This window comes from Opisthorchis viverrini (assembly GCF_000715545.1).
Source record: "Opisthorchis viverrini unplaced genomic scaffold opera_v5_59, whole genome shotgun sequence".
NCBI classification, from domain to species: domain Eukaryota; kingdom Metazoa; phylum Platyhelminthes; class Trematoda; order Opisthorchiida; family Opisthorchiidae; genus Opisthorchis; species Opisthorchis viverrini.
This window is the reverse complement of record NW_008751715.1, coordinates 1,280,137-1,297,292: the sequence shown is the minus strand read 5'-3', so window position 1 is coordinate 1,297,292 and position 17,156 is coordinate 1,280,137. Positions and strand designations below refer to the sequence as shown.

At 43.1% G+C, this 17,156-nt stretch overlaps 1 protein-coding gene across 1 annotated transcript; it reads right to left on the bottom strand.

The window, feature by feature from the left end:
• Window positions 1-596: 596 nt before the first annotated feature.
• On the bottom strand, window positions 597-9,693 carry T265_03888 (hypothetical protein; the record flags this gene model as incomplete). The annotated part of the gene is made up of 2 exons (XM_009168480.1): window positions 597-982; window positions 8,922-9,693. 2 exons carry the CDS (start codon window positions 9,691-9,693, stop codon window positions 597-599), a joined length of 1,158 nt encoding a protein of 385 aa, XP_009166744.1.
• Window positions 9,694-17,156: the final 7,463 nt, after the last annotated feature.

Below are 17,156 nucleotides of genomic sequence, written 5' to 3'. Positions count from 1 at the left end.
CACGGAAATCTTAGATATGTAGCTTATGCGACCAAATGGTCTTTCTCAACAGTTGTTTCCAGGCCAGTTGACAAAGGTCAAACTTGCAAAATGAAAATGTTATTCAAAAGAGTGATTTGAAGAGATAGGGAGCATCCGGCCCCTCTTTTGATTTGTCTTTTCTACTCCTTAATCATGTATTATGTCACGACTAGCGGATAGAACTGTTATAATGCTGCCTCATAGAGGCATCTCTTTACGGGGATTGCTGCACTTTTAAATGAGAAATGAGTCGCTTTTAACTCGAGGACAGGGTTTTCTAATCACCTCCTTATTGATAAACTGACATGAGATGCCGTTGGGCACTCTACATATCTTGGTGGTTGCTTTATCTCTGGTGTTAGTGAGACGGTCGAGGTGCCCATATGAATCTCATAGGTAAAAATTGCGTCCCCGTACCACACTAGGGTACGAGTTGTCTTGTTGAGTGGTTGGAAGAAGTGGTCTTGGTGGAGAAGAGTAATGAGGCGCCGTTAACCATCAGTATCATGAACCAAAGATTGATTGCATCAACACTAGTAGGTTAACAACGGGCTTACCGGGAAGCAGGGGTTTATTCACACAACCGGTGGCTGGTGCATTTTTGCGCGCAGCCTTAGTCGCGAGCTACTTTGTCGGGGCCTTTCCATCAGTACTCTTGCGGGCATTTTTCTTGGTGCGCGCGATCTCTGTGAACTTTTCCCGTAGACGGAGCGGTAGAGGACGGGGCCATAGGGTCGAAGGCATTCGGACGAGAGGGAAATTTCGCGTTCAATCCACGAGAAGAAGCTAAACGGATCTTCATCGCCTGTGAGCAGTTCGGAGTATTCCTCGACGACGTACTGCACTGACGGCATGTTACAAGACTTAAGCGTTCGGACATGCAACTCGCTCACGCCAGTGCTTGAGTAACCTTGAAGCTTGACGGCGCCATACTTTGCCACCAGTTTTCCCGATTGAGTGCCTATTGCTGCCAATTATGGGTATATAGGGGGGATACTCGTATCTAGTTGTCTAGCTAATGAGAAGCAGCTACCTGAAATTCTGTCATCAACTGTTTCATAAACGTATAGAATTATATTTTTTAGCGTTTGTTCGGGTTGATCGCTGTCTGGTGTAGGAGTTGATTTAAGACGGAATTTGTATCCACTGAATACGAAAATTTCGGATCCTGGTATGCACCGAAAAGATAATCCTTTTAAACGCCATAGACGGCGACAAAAATCATTCCCAAAACTTGAACAACGCAATGTTCGAATAATTAGTCAATCTGATGGAACTATTGGGAAATCCCTTGTATTTTTCAAAGGAAGGTACTTCTTAATCAAACCTAATTAACTCTGAAACCAGAAAGTGATGGGAAAATATAGCGGGCTGGATTTGGAAGCGCAGTTTCCCTTGTTTGATAATTGGTGCCCACCCTTCATTTTCGTAAGAGAATTGGTTCCAGATTGGCCTAGTGATGACACAAGATCTATTTTCCGATGCAATTTCCACTTTTTACCCTTCTGACCTTATCTGAATATGAAATATAAACCAAATTCCACATTTTAACCTCTATTTCTGGGCGAAATCCGCTATGGTCAAAAGCATGTTCCTTCTATTCTTCAGTAGTGCTCTTTGGGCGCTGTTTCGCCAAAGATCCCAAGCCAGTGTACCTGAGCACTTAGTCATCATCTCCAAATCCAACATTAGCAAGTAGTATCATGGGGATTCTGGGGAGGAAATTTTCTGATTATGCTTTCCAATTTTCCATGCGCAAACGGTTTTGGTGACATTTCGATAATTACAACTAGCAAACAAACTGACCTATATGTGCCAGATAAATGGGAGTCGGAATATCCTTGTGAGTTGGCATTTTGATTGGTCAACGCGATAACCCATATTTTTAAAGTCTAGGTAAAAACCAACTGCGATTTCACAGGGTTTAACAAGGTTGGCATACAGTATTCTTAATGTATGCGACCTTCTCTTCAGGCTGCTCCACTGACGATATTGCGCGAGGATAGCCTCATCGATTCCCACGATGCCACGGAATATGAAGATTTTACCGCAAAACGAAGGAAGGTGAATGGAATCTCATTCGTGGAGTGTTCAGCTTCCTGGAAGAATGTACATTAACCATTTTATGGGGAAGACATCTTGAACCGACGACATCTTGAACCGACGACATCTTGAACCGTATAACAATGTTTTGATGTCAGATTTTCAGTAAATGAGCGTACTTGATTTACGCGTAGACAATGCTTATCGTAGGTGCATGCAGTGCACTAGAAAAGTGGGAATATTAGGGTTTGTTTTGCAACCAAACGGGCGGTTTCTCTTTATCGCCTTTGTCAATAGCAAGGCTACGGCAAAGATAAGCGCCTCATAGTCCCATCGGTTTTGCCAGTGTGTTTAACTGATAGAGGTCTTTGTAACTTGAAGAGGGCAGAAAAAAAGCCTTCGAACCTACATCAGAGATGTTTCGGGAAGTGCTGAGTCTGCGTTATTCGTGGAACGGAGTATACAGATAAATGGAACATGCAGAACATAAGGTTGACGGAAACCCGGGAGCTGCACCTCCCTGATATGTTCTCAGCTGTCCTATGAGTCGACCTTACGTTCAGAATAGTTGTTGTTGTTATGCTACGAAAACTGTCTTGCTGCTTGTTTGGCTGTGTTCTCACCTGTCCTATGAGTCGATCTTACGTTCAGAATAGTTGTTGTTGTTGTTATGCCACGAAAACTGTCTTGCTGCTTGTTTGGCTGAATACAATAAGCTGAGAACTGAGAACAGCTCATCGGTCACTTTGACATTATCCTTTGAGGTAGTTCTTCAACGAGGTAATGACTGTCAGATCACGTGAAATTTACCTGCGAGGCTGCAGATTGAGTGGCGCTCTCCTAACTGCGTACAGACCACCTTTAGCAGATTTAGTGTTTCATGGCCGACGAAATCTCGCAGGTTAGAATATCCCATGCGATTCACGGGATGCTAACCACTGTGGATCCTCAACAAGAATGAACCAAATTGCCAGTTCTTCTCCTCTTTCCAGCAGCTCATGGATCTAACTTGCAGAGTGAAATGTATTACTTACAATTCACGAAATCCCCTTAGCACTTAAACAGTCAAATCTCTGCAACAAAGAGCATTTGGAACGACCGAGACGATTACTCTTCGCTTACCTGACTCGTCCATGTGGCACCGGAAGAACTTGGGACTACCTTGGTTAGTATAGTACGTAGCAAACTAATCAGATTGCCTCCACCTTTTTGACCTACCATGGAGCTTGTGCCGCCTGAAAAACTCCATTCCCTATTTTATACCTACATTTGCCGTAAGAGGCACTATTGAGTCCGTATGTTTCCAGGCCTCTGTGTTTCGGAAGTAAAAAGGTCGGGAAACTCCTATTGTGGTAATCGACTTCCTAAACGACTTTGACGTCACCGAGTGAATTTAGTGGTATCTGATTAGCCATCCTTATTGTTCGTTCCCTATGAATAGCTTGTACTGCCTTACAGTAATACTTGGGCATGGCTTGTTATAGGGGCTCTCATTTGTTGGTAATCATCATCACCAGAAACGGTCAAATCATTTTTTCATTTACATTTGACGGTCATGTAAGCACAACGTCTATCAAACTGTAACTAAAGCCCCAAATTGAAACACGTAAAGACCAAATTTGGAAAGGGGCTATTGTCGGCCTACCACAAGTCTAAATTTTCAAACGTCCAGTTGGTCTATCCGGAAGACAAGGTTACTTTCGTATTGCATTCCAACGACACAAAGCTTCTGTACATCTGTCCTTAAAGTCATACGAACCCCATTTGCCTATCGTGAAGAACAACCTACTTTCATTCGAACAATATTCGTTACAGTGGTTGTCAGGGTAACCGAAGTTGAAACCACACCCAAAAGTTGATTGAAGCAGTTTGCGTTCGAACTAATCCCATTCAATTCGAAATTTGAAGTCTCACGAACGATGCACTGGTTAGAGGCTGCTTACTCTGATAAGGTGACGAACTTATGGTAACTTACTGCAATGGTATTTAACGGGGCAAAATAATCAAATAAGAAGAAAATGAAAGTTTTGTCCTCATCCTGAACTCTCAGCAGGATATTTAGCTCAAATTTTGAGTCGGAAGTAATAATCTTTGTCAAGACTACGTATAATGTGACATTCATTTTGAACTTCTCAGATAACCCAATTACTGAGGTAGTACTGGGTCATAACGATTGACTAGTGCAGGCCATTCATCCAATTGAGATGGATTCTGTCAATAAGCTCTTGGTGTCTTGTCGTGACACACTGACAAGACTGCCAGCAGGCTTCTGCAAAACCATTGATGTACAACGGTTTAGTAAGAAGCACTACTGTGTGGGCGGAAGAAACGACCAGAATACCGTTTTTTAAGTCTAAAAGTTGAATTTATTAGAAAACAACACTGTCCCATGTGTTTGGTGGTATTCGATTGAGGCCACGTGCCGATAACATGCACTTGTAGGGCTTAGCCTCCCCTGAAACGTGCAACTGTCCTCATTACTCCCAGTTCATAATGTTTCTCTTATTGCTGCGTAAGGCTTCCAGTTAAAATCGGTCTCTTGGGGAGCCATTCTGGGGAAAAGTCTCCGTCTGGTTGCTCAATCTCAACCCCGCTTGCAATAAAACCTGGAGGGGGGGGGGGCAAAACCTTAGTTTGTAAATGAGTGAATATTCGCTAATTTCGTGCAATTTGGTTTCAAGTAGAACATAAGGCTGACGGAAACCCGGGGACTGCGCCTACCTGATGAGCCCCAAGAAGGGCAAAACCGGTCGTGAGCTGTCGATGGATTTTCAACAACCTTATGAGTAGTACATTACAAAGATATACATGTATCGCGATATTTCAAATATCGTAGCGACTGAAACATGAGGCGGCCTGGTGCAGAACATTCAGTTGTCTGAGAACATCATAAACGAGAGATTCAGCTGGGTTCCAGGTGAGTCTCTCGAAAGAACCAAATTAGTTTGCAAATGAGTGTATATTCGCTTTTCTGGTTCTTTGTTTGTCGGTCAGGTGGCTGTCGGCTTTGAAGGGAAACCCTCATCGGTACGACCAACGTTGATCACCCGAGTGGTGGTGAAACTTGCCCAAACCAATCGCTTACCTCGATGAACGGATCAGCAACACCCAAGCTATCTACAAGAAACGCATCTGAGCCCCGAACACTGGTCAACCGTTTCTACCCCAATTGTCACAACCGAAAACATCTGCCGATCAAACAGTGTCCATAGATAACCCTCATAAGTGTGCTGATGCAATTATGAAGAGAGATATCTTTTGTAAGCTAAGTGATGTGAGAGAAGAAAGTTACTGAACACGCTGGCTTGTGGTCACACATGATTTCATCTATTTCATTTATGTTTCTCGGCAGGTTATGAGACAGCACATTATGGCATCTCCACTCACACAGACAGTTTACTATGGTAACTTCAGTTGTTGAGGCCCAAAAGCGTGCTTAATGAGAAAGAGCTGATGGGACTGCAAGCTACGGGAATAGCTTATCTCTAATGTGAAGCTTAATGTGGCCGTCGTCGTCACCGTTGGATTGTCCCCACACATTACAACTGACTCTCTGTGGGACGGGCATAATCGGCGCATCGCATGTTTGTCACAGCCCGATAATTTGGATATACTACGGCTACACATGTATGAGGAGGAGGGCGGGGAGATATGCGAATGAACTGATGGGGCGTATGATGAATCGCATGTGCGCTGTTCATTCACAAGGGAAACAAATAAGTTCCGCTTAATTGCTACCGCTAGTGGAGACGCAAACACTTCATAGGTCTACTGTTTACACGGCTTGACCTCGAATTAAATTAAATTGGTGAGAATATTCGTCAGATCTCCGGATATACAGCATGCAATCATGTGCTCACATTGTTTAGAAAATGCTCGTTTTAGCCTTTGGAGATGGCGTGAGCATTGTTCACTTTCGTGAACTAAAGAGGCCAATTCTGAGTTCTGATATTTAGCTGTTGCTAACTAACTAATATGGAAGTTAGGAACGCATGACTATTCCAAGTTTTTACACGTTGGTAATAAACCTGAACTGACTCCTCAAAAGATCGACAGCTAACGCATGCAGTCTACCGGCCTCATGTGACGTGAAGGTGACTGAAGCATAGGGTAGTTCAATCGAAGCACGCGACTAATAGTCATGACCAAAGTAGTTTTCAATTATCATTGTTATCTGAAACGGACACGGTGTACGAATGGTTGGTGATAATTACGAGGTATCTGAGCCAGTTGGTGAGATTCAGCACCGAACAGTGTGTAAAATCGTTATATTAAATTGCCAGCCTTTACAAACATTTCGTCCTATGTAGGGGAGATGCCGTTGAAAGCAGACATCGATTTTCGGAGACAATTAATTACTCGCTTTCCAACACCTACGGAGGCCTAATGCCCCTAGTTCGAGATGGCTACCGTGTCCGCCAGAATAAGCGAAAATTTATAGAATGATGCTGGTTATCCCTTGGCTTCAACAAAACTTCTGCTTCCGCGTGAGTTGTCAGCTCATTTTGAGGCAAGAACTTCGGATAAACTCTGAAGTTTCTAAATCAACAAGAATTGGCTCGCTCAGTTTTTGGGATTGGCTGACAGTTCAGTCAGTCTCGTCTACAATCTTGAAGTTCGACCAACCCAAACTATGTTCGTATCAGCGAAGATTCGCAAAACGGTGTTACATTTTAACGCAGTACAACAGTGCTAATGGACCAATATTCCCACAAGCCTGGGCTGTCCAATAACACAAACTGGCTGGTTAGATTATTTGCTTTCGTTAGCTTTTCGGTGTTTGTATAACACTCTTGTTGATAGCTACAGGAAAATAAAAGCATCACGAGCCTAGTTATCACACAGTGATTATCAGGTTTGGACATTTCATTCAGAGCATCGGCCAAGGTAGATCAGGTGGAGAAGCAACCATGCAAAAATTCATCCGACATTAGTGACTGGCTTGAGGAATAGACTAAGCAGATCTGGTCAACAGCTTTTAGCCAAAGAAGTCTGTCACAATGACCGCAGCTGGGCGAATTATTTTTTGCCCTTTTAAGTGTTGGTGCGGAGTGGTCAGGCTGGGTTGGAATCCGACTTTCCAAGCGTTAGTTTCTTCAGAAACGTCCCTCCAGTTGTTCAAATCTTCCACCAGGAAACACTTCATTGAACAATCAGGTTCTAACCGACGTAGCTAGTTTGTTTGAATTCGGATAAAAATCTCTTTGGAATTCATTTTTAATGAGGTGGTTTTACTATGGAAGACGTGCATTTGACGGAGACCTGGGAATTTCAGTCAAATTCCAAATCAGACGCACACTTCAAATTCATTCAATCGTGACCAGACTTGCATGATAAGTAGGTGACGTCCAAAACACGCGCGAGGCCTATCATTTACAAACATCTTTGTAACCTACAGAGATGTGAAATTCTTCAGAATTGTCCTCCGCTAAAATGCTTTGGCTTTCGATACTGACCCAGTCAACCAGTTCCATTTATCAGCTATAAACCATGTAAGGTGTTATATTAGTTCTTTTCTAACAAAACAAGCTAGAGTAAATTTCTGAGAACACTAAGAAACAGGAAGCTCCCTCTCAATGAGGAAAGTTCAGATTAAACTTTGTCAGGCCCATCTGATACTGAGTAACATAAGTAACACAACGGATGTACTAAAACATGGACAAATGACGGCTGATTCGAAAACCTCTGGGAGTTGGATGGGCCTCATTCGTTGGGTGTAAAGTCAGTCACTTCCCTGAAGGCACACATATCATTACTTATTTAATAGTGTTTTACGTGCGAAGCTGAAATTTCACGACCACACTTGTGGATACAATCAACTGCGTAATAATCGTACACTGGTTGAAAAAAAGTCAGCCAGGAGCATGAAGTCTACCAGAAAGAAGTTTTGGCTGTTGAGATGCAAATATCAATTTCAGGCTACTCACTAATGGAACAGCCGAGTGACAGATGAATCGGTGGTTAAGAGCTACTCGAAGATGTTCTGCATGTATGCGGGTACGGAATGAAATTTTGCATCGGATATCACCAGGAAATCATATCACACGAACCGCCAAAATGTCTAGTAGTCCCAAATGCTCACATTTGAAGTCTTACTAGAACCTTAAAGATGGAACAATAATTCAGTAAAGAGGGTTTTCAATGTGAAACACCAGAAGCAGAACTACCTTCACATATTTGTCACAGCTCTTTGTTACTGTGCAAAGATTCAGCATTGTGCAATTACTTGCTCACGTATTAACTCACTTACTTACATACTTACCCACTTTTTGATAGACTGATTGACTTGTTTGCTTACTCATACACCCTTTGACTTATTTACTTACACACTTAATTAATTACTCAATTCCCTAATTGATTACTTGATCACTTACCTGCCCATAACTTACTGAGGGCAAACCCTAACGAGTTAAATTTCCGGCGTTCTGACTTCATACTGTTCTGTCAGTGTACACCATCAAGGCTTGGCTCTTCGTTGAAGGTGGCTTGTTAAAAATAAGTGGCTCTAGTTGTCGCAAGCTCACGCTTGGACCGATAAATTCAAGAATTCAGATGTATATTTTCTCAGGCTTCCTAACCTAACCGGATACCGCAACGAAGTATCCTTCGATTCGAATCCAAGACCATGAGCCTAAAAGAATAATCGGACAACATGAATAAAAAGGAGCCTAGAAAACGTGGTCTTTTGAAGTCAGACTCCATTTTCAGATCGTCTTTAGGCATCTGGATGTGACCTGATGGCGCATATTTTGTAAACAATATAAGCTGCATCTGAACTAAAAGCGATTTGCTTCGAAAGTAAAAAAAAATGAGCACCAACTTTTCCCATACTCTGAAATTTGAAGTAGAGTACTTACCTTTGGTCAAAATATGAGTTGCCAGCTTCACTTGAGAGAAGTTTCCCGTGCCTATAGTTTCCTGAATTCTGTAAAATTCTAACCCGGCGGTCGTAGTGTTCACTCTCAACCGACCTATTGGCGCGTTTCCACCAATCTCAGTTCTGCATTCACTGGACTTCAACAGAGGCATGGGTTGACCCTCTGCTGTCTTTGTGGATACGGTTGGTTGAAACTTGCTTGTTTGTACCGGGTCCAAAAAACCTGGACAAGAAGGTGCAGCTTTCAAAATACCTGGTGAATCCAAATAAGCAAATCGACCGGAGCCAGAAGAGTCGGTATATTGGCGGCTGAGCATCCCACTGGGTTTTGAGGACGTCGACGACGTCCTAAACGAGCTTGTGGATCGTCGTTTTGACTGCCCACTGGCCTGATTATCAGTTGAGCTCCCAAGTTCAAAGTTCACTTGAGTTGGTGGGGAAGGATGGATGCGGGACTCTTCGAATGGACAATTAGAATCGGAAGTAGGAGAGTTTGTAGGCCGCATCGAAACACTGTCTTGCTTCTGAGTGGGTTGTCTGTTTGACTTTTTGACATGGTGAGATTGTGGTATCCCTCCTACCGAGGAAAATCGATGGGATGATGAAATTAATTTCTGAGACGATTTACGTGCGGCCGGCTGCAGAGCGTTTTCAGCGATTCGGCTGAATTGTTTTCCCACTTGTGAAGAAAGTGATTCATTTGAACGAGATTCACCGACCGGATGTCCCTGAGGTACAAGAATTGATTGCATAATGGAAGCATTGAACCAGTCATTTTCGGTGTTGCGGGGCGGTGCAGTTTCACGGCTCGCTCGTGACATGGACTGACCAACAATAATAGTGTTCCTCAAATCACTGCCTATCAACTGAGCATTATGCCGAGGAGATTTCTCTTCTCTTTTCTGTGATAAAGAAAGATTTATGGACTAAAGTGCACACGACAGTCAGAATAAGTTTTAAATACCATATCCGTTAGAGAAAATCTAAAGAGATCTTTCTCTTCATGCCTAATGCGTGGAGCACTACAGGTTCGGAGTACTTTCAGCGGAGACTTCATTCTGTCAGTGGAGCCAATGCATATTGAAAAATTGAGAACAATTGTGCACTTATGTTATCACTGGGAATTATCAGCTATGCACACCTCATGTATCTCAGGGAGCTTCGAACCCGTGACCTTCCAGCTAGTGGTTTTACCGTGAGCGGCTGAACAGCAGTGTAATGGACAGCAGATAGCGCCAATGATGAGAATCAGATCCATGTGTTGACCTACTCTCTGAGAGTCGATTTCTGAGAAGAACGTTTCACTCATCCTCTGAGCTACTTATTGATTGATGGGGATGATGGACGAACCAGAGGACCCCTTCAAATCACAAGTAACGTAACACAATAAGTAACTCGTGTTAACAACCTTGGTGTGTGAAAGTTTTTTAAAAATTACAAGCGTAGCTGACTGAAGGCTGACCCGTTTCACACGTAAGTAATATTTCTGTTCCAATCAAAACTTGAGGAATTCTCTGAGGGTGTAAAAATCAGATACAACGGCTCGACGACCAGTCGTACGGCATTTTGCAACCTGAATGCGTGAATTCCGCGATTGAATGACGATTGTCTTGCTTCCCATGAACAAATTGTTTGAACCAGTTTTGTTCACTGATTTTTTGCAATGTAAGACATCCCGATGTTTTGACAGGGTTTTCACGACAATCTGATGGAAAGCTTAACGTCTTTCAAGAGGTACATAAAAATGGCGTAAATGTAGCGGAATATAAAGAGTTGCAAATTTAAGATATCCAGAGAATTGTACAAAGACTCTGTTTCCATGCCGGTTTGTAAACCTCGCGGGACAAACCAACTCGTCATCATAAGACTCCCATCAGGTCATTCCAAGAGCCTTTATGCAACACTTGGTAAAAGTGCTCAAAAGTCCTAAAGCGAAATAGTTATGGGTTTTATTTCCGTATAAGTGCATCACCTGAAACAGCGCCTTCAGAGTTTACCTACACATATCCTATGGTTTCGTCCAAAGTTCGAAACGCTGCCTATGGGCTCTCTGATTCACTTCCGTGGAGCACAAATAAACAAATTAAATTCAGTCCCTACTCAATCCACAGCACCTTGCTTCACACATTAGTAATCGTATTATGGTCCGTAACCGTAGTTACTGATATTGCAGACAGAGAATGAGGAACCCCCATAAAATGAAAGCTGTGGGAAGTTTACCAGAGCCCTGAACAAACGAGAAGTTAGTTCACAGAAGCAAATGTGATCCATAAATTTACGAATTCAAATAGCCTTTGAGAATCCTCACATGAGTGAAGCAATGGCTTTTTCAAGTAAGGAAATCCAGAGTGTAAGCAATGGTGCTGAGAAAGAATAACGACGCCAACAGTGTTGGCTTTATAGACCGGATCCTCGTGAAGCTGTGCTAGGTGGCACCTTTAGTGTGTGAAGAAATGGTTTATGAGGCCGGTTTGTCGGAATTACATGACCTCTAAATCTTGTAAACAAGATCGAATGAATTTATAGCGTCTGGAGTCGAGACTAATGGGGGTAAATTCACAGCCTGATAAACAACTTTGAGGGGTTCCTCTGCGTTCATTCTACAGTTTTGATAGCACGCTTTAGCCTTGGATTCTATAGCGCACATTGTTGTGGAAGTGGTGATGCAATCGAACCCAGTCTATGCTGGGAAGCCAAAAAGCACTTTACAGCTGTTTCATCCTTATCAGCAGCGCGCACCTCAAAAAATTCCAGGAAGTCTCATATCAGTAACCTCCCGGCTAATAGTTTTCAGCACTTAACCGTTCGACTACGAGCAGATGGTCACCAGTATAACCAATCCTCACATAGATGGGATATGGGGCCATACAATTTACAACACGTGGTCACGTGCTAGTGGGCTCCTCGAGTGATACCAACACTTGTACAGTGATTATTGGCTTTTCAGCATGGATTAGCTTCAGTAACAGGATGGAGGTTCTGTTGCAATTTCTAATGATTTTGTAAAGTATCTCTCCTTTTCTCTACATTTAAATTGTTGACATTATAAGGGGAGCTGGAGGCTCCGTTAGACTTTTTATCCTGTAACGGAAGTAAGTCTAGGCTGAAAAGCTGAGAAGCACTGTAGAGCGCTTTCTTCCTTACTTGGAAGCATCACCATACCTGGGGGCTCGTGCCTTCGAAACCCGCTGGATTCGCGATGCTGAAGATGACCAATAAATGTGGGACAGATCTTATCGAATCCTTCGGTGCAGATTGCTTTCACCTGCAGGATGAACTCTTCTATGGTACGATAGCAGCGCATCATCTTGTGGTTTTAGGGAACAATTTCAGTGAACAGGATCAGTTTTTACATAATGACGATCATCTTCGTTTACATTGAGGACAATTTTGAGCGCGTCCCTGCAACCCATGGACAAAAATGGGGAAAGAACATTAAACTACAGTAGAGAAGGAGGAGGGAATATCGCGGATCTAGTGTGCATTCAAAAAACTACCATTCTTGGCAAAGTTTGCCTCGAAAGAAAAATTGAATTGGAAAGAAAACTGGTGGTTGCCTATTGCTGACGTTCATCAATACGATAGGGATAAGAACCGACAGCACGGGAGGCGCTTTCATCTGTCTGTGATACTGTCCTCATAAGATTTGTCCAATTAATTGGTCGTCGGACCCTTGAGAAGCAGCATCATGAGTGCTTTTCCATAAACACCAGCAAAGGCAATTGAGGTCATTCGGTAAAGGATGCCAGTGGTTGGCCACGGTGTCTGTGAGGCTCACTGTCGTCACGAGAAACCTTCGGTTCTCAGGACAGTATACCTGCCCCGAACCTGGCAAGTTTCAAGTAACCCCCACAACATCATCTTCCCTTTCAACTTAAGACAGTGCATTATGTTATCATCGTAAGCTTCTCAGTAGTGAGGCCCGCACGGAGATTTGATACTTCTTGTGTCGTGCTTACATTTACCGCTATTAAAGTTGTGGTGCTTGGTCCAATATATCACTACAGGTGATTAGACTGTTGACCTAGGTGAGACGAAGGTTTCAAGTAATGAATTTAAAGGGAGGTTTATTGGCCATGTGCATGCTCCCCTTAAATGCTGTGAGGTGTGACCTCTGTTGGTTGGGATATGATGTTCAGTATTGAAAAAAATATGCAACGAGACGAATAGAAAAGAAGTGGCTGTTGACGCGGTGGATGCTCTACTGTAGTGTTAATCCAGCGCGATAAGCTATGGTGGCGATGGGTTGCCAGGATACCATTCATCAAGAGGAGGTTTACCAATAACATAGATTACTATTCATCTGTGATTTCTTACTATCCTATCTACACTGACAGTGCTACATTAAACTGAAGTGGCATCGGAGCACCAGTAGTCAGCGTCTATATTGCTACTAGCTTTGACGACCACTGTTGAAGTTCCCGTTACGGACATTTGAGTGACACGTTGTTTCGACAATCTCTAATATCAAAAGGAAGAATTGAGTTCGCAATTCTACGGTGTTATTTACACAAAGGTAAACACATTTTACAACGAACCCCAATTGTTCACGTTCGTTTCATCAACAAGTGCACAAGTCTGTCACTGACTGGCACAGTGCCGTGTCAACTTCCGCACACGAAACAGCGGTGAGCGGAAAATTGGGTTGCAGTCGTCCCTTCCGAGGACGGTCTCGTGAAGCTGATTGTCTGTGCGATCACACGGAACTCATGAGAAAGTGAGTCAAGTCAGGCTCAGCAAATGAGGCACGAACACGCATATGTAAGTCAGCTGCGTACAGACACACACACACACACACACACACATATCATGTGAGTACTCAAGTGTCGGCGGGACGACCTTTCCGGCGGGGTGAGTGGCGGGAACAATTAGCAAAACAAGTGGAGATCGAAAGTACATGAACGGAGTAAAGATCATGAAGTAGCGCATGGAGTAAGGAGGTTGATTAGATCGGCAGGAAATCGGTGCAGATACCTGTAAACAGTGGGCTCCTAGTGCTGGGTCTCCGAGACACTACTGAAGACTTCTGTTAAAAATGAACTTGCACAGTCTGTATCTATGTGCCTCTCTGAACTTCAGAATACTTATTACGGTCAAATCAATATCACTGTAACATGTAGTGCAGTGACATCAGTCTCACCTTAGATCAACAATTCGCACTTCTGTAAAGCGTTACTGGTCGCCAATCAAGGATATATATTCACGTATTCGTCTCGAGTTTCTCACCTTGGAATGGTCAAGCGTTCGCTTCACGTGCGACAAACAGCAAAAACGATAGGCAATAGGAAGGGTAGAACATCACTGTGTTATCGTACCTTTGATCGGAAAACCACACACACACATGCACACAGCGCTCCTGTCTGTATGATAAGGCTAGCTGGTGTTGTTGTATGAAAGGAAAGCACCAATTTCTATGCTGGTTCGGTTATCAGTGGTAAGGATGATGACCGCAGTGCTGATGATAATAAAAGTGGAGGTAGGCTCTGACCTCATTAAAGTCATAAATTACAATTCAACTAGCTAGCATCAATCATGCTGCGTAAGGCAACAGCTCAGAAAGGGTAGCAGGAAATGATTTGTGCACACCTGAAGATCCAGCTCTAATCCCCTTGGCAAAGGCCTTAAACTGATCCGAAACTTCAATATTACAAAACCGCATTGGAACCGAATGCCGGGTGCGGATTTAAGTTTGTTAGTTGACTATCTTGAGAAGTATGCTGATAGCGTAGAAGGTTTTTGGTTTATTCGATGAACCAGACATTTTGGCTTGAAACTTTTTATTACAAATCGGAATGACATTCTTGGCAGGTTGTTCGGCAGCGGAGCGTAACAGTGCACCATTGCGTGTGGATTGTTTAGTGGTACCACGGCTGACTCCACTTATATTAAATCGCTCACCGCTACTCAGCTCACAGCGGCTGACGCAGTGCCATGCTTCTCTCCCTAACACAGCACTTATGGTATCTCCGTGACTGAAGATGAAAACCTGTAACCAAATTGTCTAATTCAACGAACAAACCAAAGACCAACTATCTTGGTCTCGTAAGACGTTAGTTAGCGATGTTCCATTAGATTATGATTGCTTAGAACATGGAGGCATCTTGACAGAATATTATTCTTTGATGTCCACGATTCCTTCATTGCTACGACAATGCAGGATAGACAAAAGTCACAGATCGATTCATTTTTCCTTTCTAATTCACGATCGGCTTTCGTACATGCACTTTAAACTTGGGTGCCCAAACTGAACCTGATCACAGCTCAACAAGACCTTTAACTCGGATGATCTCCGTACTCGGTATTTTGTTTGACCATTTTGAGCTGTACTTGACCCCGTGTTTTCAAATTATCCACAAGTCTCAAAGAGATAATAGGTTTATCAGATTATTGCACGTTGTAGACTACCTGGTTTCACTAGTGTTGGTTAGTATTATGAAAATAGACCCGGCCATGTTTGGCCGGAAGTTAAGATCACCTTCGCCTATCAAGATGATGTCCCCGCTTATTCAGAATCTGTAATATTAAAATATGCGCATAGGAGGATGTGCTGTAAGTCACAGAATGTCCATTGCATTGTCCAGTCTACAGCAAAATTAAGACGGCGAAATGCTGACTAATCTCTTGTCACCGAGTGAGTAGTATGACAGACACTTCGGTGTTCTCGTCGTGCACATAGATGGAACCTCGCTTTTATAAGCTTAAGGTTTTGGCCACCGAGCTTGTTTGCTTCTCCTCTTGCACTGATTTGATGCAAAGGAAGTCAGAAGTCGTACATAAATATGGGAACCAGTCTTTGGTAGGACACTGGTATTTCTGTGGTATTTAGGGATTTCGTGTCAGAGGTGACCCAGCGACTACGATGTCGGAAACGACATTGTGAAGTAAGATGATGAGCAATCTAGCGATTGTCTTGCCTAAACTAAACCCTATGTATTTTATGCACACTCTCCTACCGCCTCTTCTATTGAATGGTATTAGATTTTAGACCCTCGGGAGGAAGTGCTGATCAACCTCGCAGAGAACAGAAGGAAGTGCGCAGTAGACTAAACGGACTTATGAGAAATCCCTTGAGAATTTCAGACGGTTTTTAACGGAACGACCTAGCTTGGCTTCTAGCTGGAGCGCAACACCCCTCAATTTTGAAATACCAGTACAATTCACACGCTCTCTCAATGAACACAATATCGAGGTCGGCCAAAATCATACTCCTCTGGAGCTGTACGCTCAAATTGCGGACAAATCGAGATTTTAATAGGTTCTTTTCCGCTGATGCAACGGTAGATTTGGACGAAGAACAAGAATGGAAAAAGCGAAATACACTCATTTGCAAGCCGTGTTCGTTTTGACGGGGAGACTCACTTGGATGCCAGCTGAATCTGTCTTATATGATGTTTATGCTTACACACGTATCGGGATATCTCGAATATCGTACTAACGGAAAAATGAGGCGGCCTGGTGCAGAACATTCAGTTGGTTAAAGACATGAATGAGGGCTTCAACTGGGGTCCAGGTGAGTCTCACGTCAAAACCAAATTAATACGCAAATGAAAGTATTTCGCTAATTTCGGGAAATTTTTATCCAAGTAGGACATGTGATTGATGGAAACTTGAGGACTACGCCTAACTGATGAGCTCCAATAAGGGCCAAATCGGTCGTGGGATGTCGAGGAGTTTTCAGCGGTCGAATGAGTAGTATATTAAGAATGAAAAAGTCTGCTATTTACCATGTGCAGCTAGGTTTTAGCCGATAAGCAGGTGTCAATTGATCTATCCACCCAGTTTGAGAAGTGGCCTACAACACATTGGGTAATTATACGAGGCATCATTAGTGCTAGCGTTCATAATCGCTAACTATTCTCCCTTGAAAGGTGATAGAACGCTCACTAGCTAATTGTCTAGCTTGATGAACATATCAACTGATCACTAGCCAATTAACGGATATGAGCTACTGGTACCTCGATATATGGCGAAAAACATACCCACCCAGAAGCTCACAGAAGTGTGTAGGTGGGGCCCTCCAGAAAAAACAGCTTCAACCGTTTTTTTTAAATGTTGGCAGTACCGAACTAAGGTAACGCAACCTAAGAATCTACTGATTCTGGAGATCAAAAAGAACGTCCACCCTGATTTGTTACCTGGGTATAACATCGACTACGTCCTTGAGCGGCCTTCTTGATTGATATGCCATGATTACATACCACCTAACCTTCTTCAG